The sequence below is a fragment of the Mastigoproctus giganteus genome, chromosome 4 (genome assembly GCF_048544385.1).
Source record: "Mastigoproctus giganteus isolate SK-2022 chromosome 4, ASM4854438v1, whole genome shotgun sequence".
NCBI lineage: Eukaryota > Metazoa > Arthropoda > Arachnida > Uropygi > Thelyphonidae > Mastigoproctus > Mastigoproctus giganteus.
In genome coordinates, this window is record NC_143578.1 from 189,138,873 (window position 1) to 189,151,605 (window position 12,733).

Sequence of the window (12,733 nt, forward strand, 5' to 3'; positions counted from 1 at the left end):
AGCATCTTTTCTGTTTAATTCATCTAGAAATGACTTAGCATTAGTAGAGGCATATGATGCAAGAAAGCAAGCTTATACAGCATCAGCCATGGATGTTGGGCCCATTGTTGTTCTTTACTTGACTCAGTAAAGAGAATAATTCTTTCAAGCAGGAAACATACATATATTTAGCTTAAAATTACATTTTATCTTCCTTTTTTTAAACTTTCTTTCATTTAGAATGATAGTCTCACTCTTACTTACAAAAGGACAATTGACCTTCCTTTGCAATCACTAATTAAAGTTCCACATAGTGTTATTAAGTTGAGAGTAAGTATTAAGTTGACAGTAAAATGTGCATGAATTAGATCATAAAATTTGTTAGATAATAAGGGTGCAAGACATTTTACAAAAAAACAAAAATTATTACTTTCAGTGTAAATAAATTACATTACAATGAAATTATAAAAATTATTATAAATTGCCTGATAGTTCAGAGTTCATGGCTTATAATTGTTATAGATCTAGCAAAAGCTATCATGAGCAGGCTTTCAATCACAGTGTTGTACAATTAAAGTAGTATGGCATTAAGGGCAAGTTGCTACAATGGATAAAGGAATGATTGAATAGGAGAAGACAGAGAGTGGTAATCAATGGACACTGCACTTTGTAGACAAATGTTATTAGTTCAGTTTCCCAGGGTTTGGTGCTGGGCCCATTGTTGTTTTGTATTCATCAATGATATTGATGAAGCTATATCAGGATTAATGTCCAAGTTTGCAGATGATACTAAGGTGGGCAGGTTTGTTAATGATAGTAAAGACAGTATGTTACTGCAACTGGATCTAGATAAGTTCGGCAAATGGGCTGAGAAGTGGCAACTGAAGTTTAACATTGACAAGTGCAAAGTACAGCATATGGGCAACAGTAATCCAAGAGAAACATACCAACTGTGTGTGTCACTACACTCAGGGAAGTGGAGAGCGAAAAAGACCTGGGGTAATTGTGAAGCCAGATATGAAGTTCGCTGAGCCTCATTTTAGGAAGGATATAGAGTTGCTTGAGCGAGTACAGAGAAGGGTAACAAGATTGGTGAGGGGAATGAAGGGGTCCTCTTACCAAGAAAGGATTAAGTTCTCAAATTGCAGCGGTTGGAGACTAGGCACATGCGAGGTGATTTGATTGAGGTTTATAAGGCCTTGAATGGGTTGAGCAAGCTTAATGCTGATGGGATTCTTGCTCTTTCTCAGATTAAGAACCTGAGGGGCATAGATTTAAATTGAGGAAAGACAGTTGTAGAATAGATGTGGAAATTTGCCTTTAGCTAGCTGGTAGTTGATTATTTGAACAGACTTCCATACCTTGTGGAAGTTGATAGCTTAAATAAATTTAAGGCTGAACTGGATAGGCATTTGGAGTGAATGGATGGGTGGAATGGGAGGGTTTTTTTTTTTTTTTTTTGCTAATGCTGCATAAGGCTGGACAGTGCAGTGTCGAGTCAGTTTGGTGTGACCTAAGCACTGTGAAAGCAAAATTGAGAGTAGGAGTGTGTTATAGGCCTAAAGACTCTGATGGGTATAATAAACAACTGTACAGAGAAATAGAGTGGGCCAGTAAATCAGTGTGTGTCTTATAATGGGGGATTTTAATTTCCCAGATATTGACTGGAATTTGTGTGTTAGTCAGTCACACACACTAGCAAGGCTTTTGTGGATTTATTGGATGAATGTATTCTACAGCAGCATGTTCCAGAGGCAACTAGAGGGAGTAATACTCTTGATCTAATTATCAGTAGTAATTCTTCATGCATTAAGAATCTGCAGATAAAGGAATCACTTGGTGGCAGTGATCACAGTATGCTGAAGTGGGATTAACTCAAAGAGGGAACTACCATCGGGGGTAAAGGGAAGGGTTTTTGCTTTTGTAATGGTGACTACGGTGGTCTGAGACAGTATTTAAATTCTATACGGTGGGACCAACTGATGATGTTACCAACGGCAAATTCAAAATTAATCTTGGTAACTTGGGGGTGATTGTGCAGGCAGATATGAAGTTCTCTGAGCAGTGCAGACGGGCTGCAAGAGTAGCTCATGGAGTATTGTCAATGATATACAGGAATTTTTCCAGCAGGGATAAGGAGGTGATTATTCCATTGTATAAGGCAATGGTCAGGCCACACCTAGAGTACTGTATACAGGTCTGGAGGCCTCATTTCAAGAAGGATGTAGAGCTGCTGGAACGAGTACAGAGAAGGGCAACAAGATTAGTGAATGGAACAAAGGGGTGCTCTTACGAAGAAAGGCTTAAGCTTTGCAAATTACAGTGTCTGGAGACTAGGCACCAGCGAGGTGATCTGATAGAGGTGTATAAAGCCTTGAATGGTTTAAGCATGCTCAATGCTGATGGGATTCTTCCTCTAGCTCAGAAAAATCGCCTGAGAGGGCATAAATTCAAATTGAGGAAAGACAGATGTAGGATAGACGTGCGGAAATTTGCCTTTACCCAGCGGGTGGTTGGTTGGTGGAACAGACTGCCATCCCTTGTGGTGGAGGTTGATAGCCTAAATAAGTTTAAGGCTCAGCTGGACAGGTATTTTGAACGAACAGAGGGGTGAAGTGGAAGTGGTTTTTTTTTTTTTTTTTTTTTTTGGCTGATGCTGCATAAGCTTGCTTTCTTGCATCAAATGCCTCTACTAATGCTAATGCTAATGCTAATGCTAACTTCATCATCAATTAATCTTGGAAGCTACAAGACTTTTCATACCAACTAAGAAATTTTGTTCAAGGTTTAGGGTGACTTGGCGCATTATGGTCTTAGCTGCCGATGCGCCATAAAAAATCAAATCAAATCAAAAATCAAGGTTTAGGCCTAAATGGATGTCAGATGAACTAATGAGTCATATGGCATAGAAGAAAAATGCATGGGATACATATAAATTAATGGGTGACGTGGAAGCCTTCAATAGATATAAGCTGGTCTGCAACCAAGTCACAAAGTAGGTTAGGCAGGCAAAGGCAGATTACGTGAAATCTTTGGCAAGGGATGCAAAGAAAAACAGCAAAGAGTTCTTTACTTATGTAAACTTTAGAAGGAAGGGGATGAATCAGATTGATCGATTTAATATTGATTGTTCAACTGTTGATGATCCTGCTCAGGTAGCTGACAAACTAAATGAGCATTTTGCATCTACCTTCACCCATGAGGAGTTATTCAGGGAGTGGAATGCCAGAGGTGAATTAAATTCTGAGAGTGAGCTAGATGATTTTGTAGTAATTGAGAGCAAAGTGAAAGAGAAATTGTTGAAGATAAACATAAGAAAGGCACCTGGGGTGGATGGGATCTATCCATTTACATTAAAGGAGGAATCAAAGGAAGTAAGCAAACCCTCAGCGATAATTATGAGAGCTTCCAAGGAAGCGCTCATAATTATGAAGAGAAGATATCCATGGACTGGAGATGTGCAAATGTGACCCCAATTCACAAAGGAGGATAAAAAGGCGATACAAGTAATTACAGACCTGTTAGTTTAACTTCTATTCCAGAGAAATTAATGCGGCACTGGTTAAAGAAGCACTGCTGGATCATCTAGAAAAGACTTCAGTTATAGCTCGGACACAGCATGGGTTTGTTAAGGGAAGTCTTGTCTCACCAATTTGATTGGATACTATAATGTGGTCACAAAGGAGCTGGATGCAAAGAATAATTTTAATATCATATATTTGGATCTTAGAAATACTTTTGATACTGTTGCACATGGAAGATTGCTGTACAAATTGGAGCAGTGTGGCAGTGGAGGCAAATTGCTGCTATGGATTAAGGCATGGTTGAGTAGGAGAAGACAGAGAGTGGTAATCAATGAACACTGCTCATCGTGGACTAATGTTATTAGTGGAGTCCCCCAGGGTTCAGTGTTGAGTCCATTGTTGCTTTCTGTATTTATTAATGATATTGATGATGGTATATCAGGCTTAATGTCCAAGTTTGCAGACAATATGAAGGTTGGCAGGGTTGGTAATGACACTAATGACAGTATACTACTGCAACAGGATCTATAAAAGTTGAGCAGATGTGCTGAGAGGTGGCAAATGAAGTTTAACATTGACAAATGTAAAGTGCTACATATGGGAAGGTAATCCTAGAGTAACGTATCAACTGTGTGGTACTACACTGACAGTGGCAGATAATGAAAAGGACTTGACGGTAATTGTGCAGGCAGATATGAAGTTTTCTGAGTGGTGCAGATGGTCTGCAAGTGTAGGTCATGGTATCTTGTCAATATTATACAGAAATTTTTCTAGCAGGGATAAGGAGGTGATTATCGTCTTGTAGAAGGCAATGATCAGGCCACACGGAGAGGATGTAGAGCTGTTGGAACGAGTACAGAGAAGGGCTACAAGATTAGCGAATAGAACAAAGGGTTGCTCTTACGAAAAAAGGTTTAAGTTTTGCAAATTACAATGTCTGGAGACTAGGCACCTGCAAGGGGATCTGATTGAGGTGTATAAAGGTTGAATGGTTTGAGCATGCTCAGTGCTGATGGGATTCCTCCTCTTGCTCAGAATAATTGTTTGAGACGGCATAAATTCAAATTGAGGAAAGACAGTTGTAGGATAAATGTGCAGAAGTTTGCCTTTAGTCAGCGTGTGGTTGATTGCTGGAACAAATTTCCATCTGTTGTTTTAGAAGTTGATAGCTTAAATAGATTCAAGGCAGAACTATACAAACACGTGAAGTAGGTGGGTGGATGAAATGAGAAGGGTTTTTTTTTTTTTTTTCGGCTGATGCTGATAAGCTTGCTTTCTTGCATCATGTGCCTTTACTAATGCTAAGCTTGCTTTCTTGCATCGTATACCTCAGCTAATGCTAATGCTTACAGTAATGTCTGAGGAATAAGCTATAGTATAAGAAATGGAGTGTTTTTTTTTTTTTTTTTTTTTAACTTTAATACGATTCACGTGCAACCTGCCAAATTTAATGGGGATGACAATCATTCAGTCAAGAGTTTCTAGATTTGTAAGGTTCAGATATGTAATTTATTATTTAAATTACTAAAACTAAAATTTAAATCATAAATAATTTTGAATGTTAGTGGAGTGATTACCAATTTTTTATTTTATGATCCAATAATTCCTTATTTTAGATTATTTTCTTTTAATGTAAAACTAATGTTGATTATCCTAGAGTCAAAAAATGAAGAAAGCTAAATTATGTGATCCTTTACTTGATCCTGATCCTTCTCATTCATCATCTGGTCATAAGCAGCAGAATGGATCAAATGATACCCAGTTATTTACCTTCAAGAAGAAGTCTGATTATAATTTATATTCTCCTTATGCCAGAAGAATTAAAGTAAGCTTATTACATGACTATTTTACTTAAATATTGTTATTTGTATAATACTCATACCATTTAAATACTTCTGATAATAATATAGTCAACTGCTTAGAATTTGGCACCCTCGGGAATTGAGATTTGCTGGATTTTAAAGTTTTCTGCATTTTAGAAAGGCATAAATTAGGTTGTCAAGCAGTTTTAGTGAAGCACATTTCAATGACCATTAAGTACTAACTACTGATCCTATTCACACTGTAAATATTTGTAATGACTAAAAGGTAGTGCTAGTGGTAATGTAAATAATAGTTCAATTTTCTCAATGTAAACAAATGACAATAAACAAAATCATAACAAATATCTCACTATAATGCTAATTTTAAATGTATTACAATGAATATGCTTCGATGAACATGCTTCAGAGAAAAAAATACTTTTGAATTGGAGAATAAAAAAAAAATTAGCTATTCTTTTAGCTATGTGTAATTAAATATTTTCATGTGTGCATCTGTAAGTTGCTGTTTATGGATGAGAATAACTATAGATTTAATGAGGCATACATTTTTCCAGTGCTGCTGTATGCACTGGAAAAGTGTGTATGGGCTGTATGCACATACACACTGAATCTTGTGTATGTTTTTGCTATCAACTATTCAAACTGATTATCAGCTCACGTAACGATACGATATGCTCAAATTACAGATACGTGGCAGGTCATGCTGCATGACCTGCCACTTATCTGTAATTTGCATGAGCAACTCACACAAAGTTGCAAAGAATGAGAGATAGCACTGGAAGAGAGGAATTAAAAACTGTAATATTGAACAAATTAGTCCTGCAATCACTCTATATGGCCTCAGAAATTATAAGATGTTTGTGGGATTGCCTTGCCCTTTCATCTGTTTTTTTTGTGGCCAGAAGGATTTAAACTGCGTTGACAGTGTATTGGTCTCAGTTCTTACAGCAGAACAAACTTGTCTTGGTAATGAGTTGCCCTAGTATTGCACTACTTTCAAACAAATGGTGTCTCCAAACGATGAATTAGCCATTTATTTAAAAGATGAGAATGCTTTTACAACGTGTTTCAGTCCCTCATCAGACAGCAGGTGGTACCTAGTGACAATACTTGGACATAACAGATAGCTTTAGCTATATTACAACTTTGAAACTCTTACTTCATGTACTACCTGGAAACTCAGATAGAAAACTTTACAACTGTTTTGTTTGTCTGACAGACTGTTTTATGACTAACTGAACCAGTTAGTCCTGAAACAGTCTGTTATGGCAGTTTCATCTTATAAACAAATAGCCAATTAACGTTTTGGCAAGGTCATCTGTTTGAAAGTGCAATACTAGGGCATTTTTAACTCATTCCAAAGGCAAGTTTGTTTTGCTGTGAGACTTAACACCATTGCATTATCTGAGCAGTTTAAATCTTGCCGACAACCTAAATCCTGAGTGGTCAGGAGTGCAGTAGCACATGCTCTTTGAGTAGACTGGGATTCAAGCCCAACTGCTAAATGCTGTTGATCTGCCAACCTGCACTGGACTAGCCTGGCAGATTATGGTCCATTTCCCTCAACATAAATTGCTGAGGGGGTTTCCATCCTGCAGTGGATTGATAATGGCTGCTACTTTTTTTTTTTTTTTTTTTTCAGTCCTGCAAGCTTTTTTGGATGGATTCTTAAAAGACAAATCCGATTGTTGATATGAGTGCCAGAATATCTTAATATTTCACATTTTAAAGTGTAGATTTTTTTTTTTTTTTTGTGCTGGAATTTGCATTGTTTAGCCTATAAAGTGAGTATCATCTTATCTAAAAATTCTTTTAGAAGAATAAGTGTGTATATGTCTAAAATGTAGGCATATATCCAAAACTGCCATTTTTAAAGTTATTTTTTTATTAAAATAAATATTTACTTGAAGGATGTAGAAATAAAATTAATTAAACCCTCAAAATGCAAACAACTCTTTACTAATTGTAAAATTTGTGATGGAGTTGTATCACTTCCTTTCTTTTCAGTATTAATGTTTTTATTTGTTTATACAAGGAGGGTTTAAAAAAGTTTTACAATTCACACACAAATTGGTTTTTTATTTTTATTATATTATATTTATCTGTCATATATAAGGTGTGTGGCTATTAAATAATGAGACTGTTGCAATAATTTAAATGTAATGAAATATTTTCTACCTTACAAGTTATCCCCTTCAAAATAATTGCCTTGGGCTTGCACACAATGTTCCATATTTCTTCCAAGCAAAGAAACATTTCTGGAAGTCATCTTCTGGTTGGTTTTTTCTGAATGCCTTCAGTGGACTGAAATTGGGTTCCCTCAAGTATGCTTTTCAGTTTAAGGGAAGAGAAGAATCACAAGGGGCTAGGTCTGGTGGTGAGTAAATTGCACATGCACACGCGCACACACATTTGTTTTTAGGCCAGAAACTGGCACATAGAGAGTGTATTGTGTTCACTGGAGCATCCAACCATCATTTCACAATTCAGGTCTCTTCCTTTGAATTTTTTCATACTGCCTTGTCAGAACTTTAATGTAGTATGCTTGATTGACAGTCTGATTTGGTGGGATGTATTCAGTCATGATAATTCCTTTAATATGGAAGGAAACAAGAAGCATGGTTTTTATTTTTGATTTTGATATTGTTACTTTTTTTGGCTGGGGTAGTGTTTTGTCTTCCATTGCATTAACTGTCTTTTAGTTTCTGTGTCATAATAGAACAACTTTCATTGCAAGTAATAACAGTACTCAGAAAAGTCTGGATCTTTTTCAGTTTTTTCAAAACATCTTTACAAACTTTGAATCTTCTCATTCTTGGATTTTCATTCAAAATATTTGGCACTATCTTGGCGCACACACACTTTTCTCATGCCTAAATTTTCAGTTAAAATATGTCTAATTGTTTCTTTGTACATATTGAGTTCTGATAGAACCATTATATTACTTGAACAATGACCACTTCTAATTAGTGTCCCTACCTGGTCCACATTTTCACCAGTTTTCACAGATATGGGATAGCCCGGTCATTCATTGGCATCCACATTCTCTCTCTTCCTTCTAAGAATTATTTATGCCATAAACTTGACATAACAACTTTCAGTTATTGTTTTCATTAATTTTGTTAAAAAAATTTTTTTTTAACAAAATTTAAAAAATTATTGATGAAAAATCATTTTTTCAGCAAATTTCAAAAACACACAAGGTAACAAAACCTGTCTCACTGCAAAGCAAATGAGTTTGTTTGAACATGACTTGGTAGACAATTAAGGAAATGTTCAAGGTCAACTGCTGTGCCTTTGTTTGTCACGTGGCTTGCACTCTTAATCAGCCTCTAAGATTTTCCTACCATGAAGTCAGACTAACTGCTCTGTAGTTAGTGACTTTACTCTTAGAACTGTTTTTATGTATTGGTGATATGTTGGAACTTCTCCAACCCAAAGAAATCTCTCCCAAGAACAAATATGCCCTCATAATTTACTTTAATGGTTCAATACACTTCCTGGCAGCCTCCCTCAAAATTACTGGGCATATGCCATCACCAACTTCAGTAACATTACTTGCCTTTTGCTCATAAATTTTTCTAATAAACAGCCACCTGTAATTTCGAAATCACTAAGTTCAGATGGCTCAGCCTCAGTTGCACAGCCTTTTCTCAGCATGAAGGGTCTTTCGTCAATAAAGACTGATACAAAATACCTATTCAATTCATCTGCAACATTGACTGGATTATATCTATGACTTTTCCACACATAGCGTACAAGGGTCGGATCTGATTCACTTTCTTCGACGTCATATTCACATACATGAAAAATTACTTGTACTTATTTTTTGCTTCCTTAGCCAGTGCTTTCTCATATGGAGTCTTGGCCTTCCTGACATTATTTGTGGTACTATTACAGATCAACTTGTACCTGTTATAGGTTTCATTACTTTTCATCACTCTAACTGTTTCATGCTATCTTTTTCTATTTGACCAGCCAGCTCTGCAGTCATTCATTTCAGCATCCTCCTCCTGCAATATTTTCTTATGTATGCATTCATGGCTTTTGTGATTTTTGCTTAAAAGTATTCCGTAATTCAAATGTATTTTTCCTCTGCAATTTGCCCAATTAATAGATACCACACAGCACCTTAAACTGTCATTCCTCTCTTCTGAAACTATAATCCATGCATTTACCTATAACTACTGCAACATTTTTCTTCATCTTGCAACTAACAAATGTATGATCACTACCTGCCAATGGTTGCTATACTTCAAGCCCTGTGATGTCATCTGATTCATTGGTAATGATGAGGTTAAGAATATTCTCACCCCTAGTACTTTTTCTAATGTGCTGGTACAAAAAAATAATTATCTAGTTTATTTAAAATAGATTTTCCTCATGGTGAGTTTCTGTCCCACTTATTACAATCAATCTGGGGCATATAAAGTCACTCATAATAAGACATTCACGCTTGCTTACCCATTCCATCTGCATATAAATATGTCATATTCTTCACAATCTTCTGGTATGTAGATCACTCCCACTGTCGTTCTTTTCCTTCCAACTAACTCACACTACACAGATTCTATGCTTGCAGATGTAACTTCAGACTCAGAAAAAGCTCTTTTCATGCTCAGGTTTTTTTTGATGAGAAGCATGACCCCTCCACCCCTTCTATCTTTGCTAAATACATTATACATACTGCAGTGGAACTCATCATCACCAGTTTCTGGGTGGCACCATGTTTCTGTTAGACCTATTATATCAGCATTAGTTGCCCTAACCAGTTCAAAATCAGCTATTTTATTGACAACACTTCTGACATTACTGTAGGCACAGTTGAGACTAAGTAATCTTCTATGGTTTACTACCCTGGCACACACCTATAATTATTTAGGTTTGCATCCCAAGCTTTATCTTCCCCCTCATTTGAAACATTGCTACCCTTAGAACATCTTAACAACATTGGCTGTTGTGGCAACGAACAAGAATTCATGAGGTGAGTGCAGACATTACTTTGACTCATATCATCAGATAAATGCAAATCTAAATTTACCTTCTAACTAGAAGTTTCCCTGAACCCTTAGGGTATCCTCAATGATACGGGCAAAAATCCTTGCACCACCTTTGTTCAAATGAATACCGTCTCTACTAAATAGATTCCTTCTACCTACAAATGCAGGCCACGCTGATAAAATTTTTTCCCCTAAAGCCTTACAGATTCCCTCAAGTCTCAAGTTAATCCACATGGCTTTCAGCATATAAACCCTCCTATCATGTCTAGGCAGAAATGCAGACATGTAGACATTCTGACCTAACTCGCAGCATTTTTTCTATATTTATCTGACAGATGGTCAGGTCATGTTCATTTAATACCATTGGTCCTCAAACAAATAATTTTCTCTTTACCTTCCTTAAAATCTGACAATCTGTTGGTAACATCATCAGTTGTTGCTCCTGGCAAATACACTCTGGTTCTGGAGCACTTATCTTTATTACAAAAAATGTTACGTTACCCATTTCCGTGACAATAGAGTCTCCCAATAAAACTAGATCACCTTCGACCAGAGCAGTCTGCACTTGACTATTCTTTTCTAGGACCATCACTTGGCAGGTCAGGAGATAGTTGAGTTTCTGATGAGCTGCCAGTTATATTTGTTTGTAGGGCAAGTATTCGTTTCAGTGATTCAGATTCTACTTGTAGCACACTAACTTTTTAATTTGAATTAATTAATGAATTCATTTTAATTTGACATCTTTGTGCACTCCTTACATTGGTTGCAGAGAAAAGATTTGTCAGATGAGCTATGTCTGTCTACTAGACCAGGCTTAGAATACATGCCACAGGCTATACAAATGATGAAGTCATGACTCACACCAGAAATGTCCGCAGGCATTTCCGCTTGAGTCCCGATGTCCCTATACTCAGGATACCCTATACCCGATGTCCCTATACTCAGGAGAAAGGTGCACCAGGCGAGGATAAATTTTCAAAGAGCCAGAACATCTTGGCCACAAAATGAGTTGGATTCTCTGAGAGATTCTTATAGAACTCTCAGGAATCAGTATACAGTCCTCATAAGGGACAAGAAAAAGGAATGCTGGAGGCACTTGGTGGGAACCACTGGAAACAATAACCCTTGGGGAGTTGTCTACAGAATAGTGACCAACAAGCTGCCAGGAGGAGATGTCTTAGAAACTACTGTCAAACCAGATGGAACCCCAACCCCTGTATTGAACGGACTCTGTAAATAACATCCTAGACAGCATTAGCATTAGTAGAGGCATATGATGCAAGAAAGCAAGCTTATGCAACATCAGCCAAAAAAAAAAAAAAAAAACCCACTTCTACTTCACCCCTCCGTTTGTTCGAATTACTTGTCCAGCTGAGCCTTAAATTTATTTAGGCTATCAAATTCCACGACAAGAGATGGAAGTCTGTTCCACCAACCAACTACCCGATGGCTAAAGGCAAATTTCCGCACGTCTCTCCTACATCTGTCTTTCCTCAATTTGAATTTATGCCCTCTCAGGTGATTATTCTGAGCAAGAGGAAGAATCCCATCAGCATTGAGCATGCTCAAACCATTCAAGGCTTTATATACCTCTATCAGATCACCTCGCTGGTGCCTAGTCTCCAGACACTGTAATTTGCAAAACTTAAGCCTTTCTTCGTAAGAGTACCCCTTTGTTCCATTCACTAATCTTGTTGCCCTTCTCTGTACTCGTTCCAGCAGCTCTACATCCTTCCTGAAATGAGGCCTCCAGACCTGTATACAATACTCAAGGTGTGGCCTGACCATTGCCTTATACAATGGAATAATCACCTCCTTACCCCTGCTAGAAAAATTCCTGTATATCATTAACAAGACACCATGAGCTACACTTGCAGCCCGTCTGCACTGCTCAGAGAACTTCATATCTGCCTGCACAATTACCCCCAGGTCCTTTTCATTCTCTACCACTGTCAGTGTAGTCCACAGAGTTGATACGTTGCTCTGGGGTTGCTGTTTCCCATATGTAGTACTTTACATTTGTCAATGTTAAACTTCATTTGCCACCTCTCAGCCAATCTGCTCAATCTTTCCAGATCCTTTTGCAGCAACATAGTGTCAGTAGTGTCCTTGACAACCCTGCCAACCTTTGTATTGTCTGAAAACTTAGACATTAAGCTTGATATACCATCATCAATATCATTTATAAATACAGAAAACAGTAATGGACCAAACACTGAACCCTGAGGGACTCCACTAATAACATTAGCCCACGATGAGCAGTGTACATTGATTACCACATTGTCTTCTCCCCCTCAACCACCCCTTTATCCATAGAAGCAATTTGCCTCCAGTGCCAGCAGTTCTTTTGTGACTGCATCATAGTATCCAATCAAATTGGTCAGGCAAGACTTCCCCTTAACAAAAC

General features: G+C 37.3%; 1 protein-coding gene across 1 annotated transcript in view; it reads left to right on the plus strand.

Moving 5' to 3' along the window:
• Positions 1-12,733, plus strand: part of LOC150087273 (TATA box-binding protein-associated factor RNA polymerase I subunit B-like) — a 225,439-nt gene that overhangs the window by 45,191 nt on the left and 167,515 nt on the right. Inside the window, exon 6 of the mRNA XM_090372433.1 lies at positions 5,161-5,328. Within this exon, the coding sequence (XP_090228559.1) occupies positions 5,161-5,328 (168 nt within the window). The remainder of the gene's footprint in view (positions 1-5,160; positions 5,329-12,733) is intronic.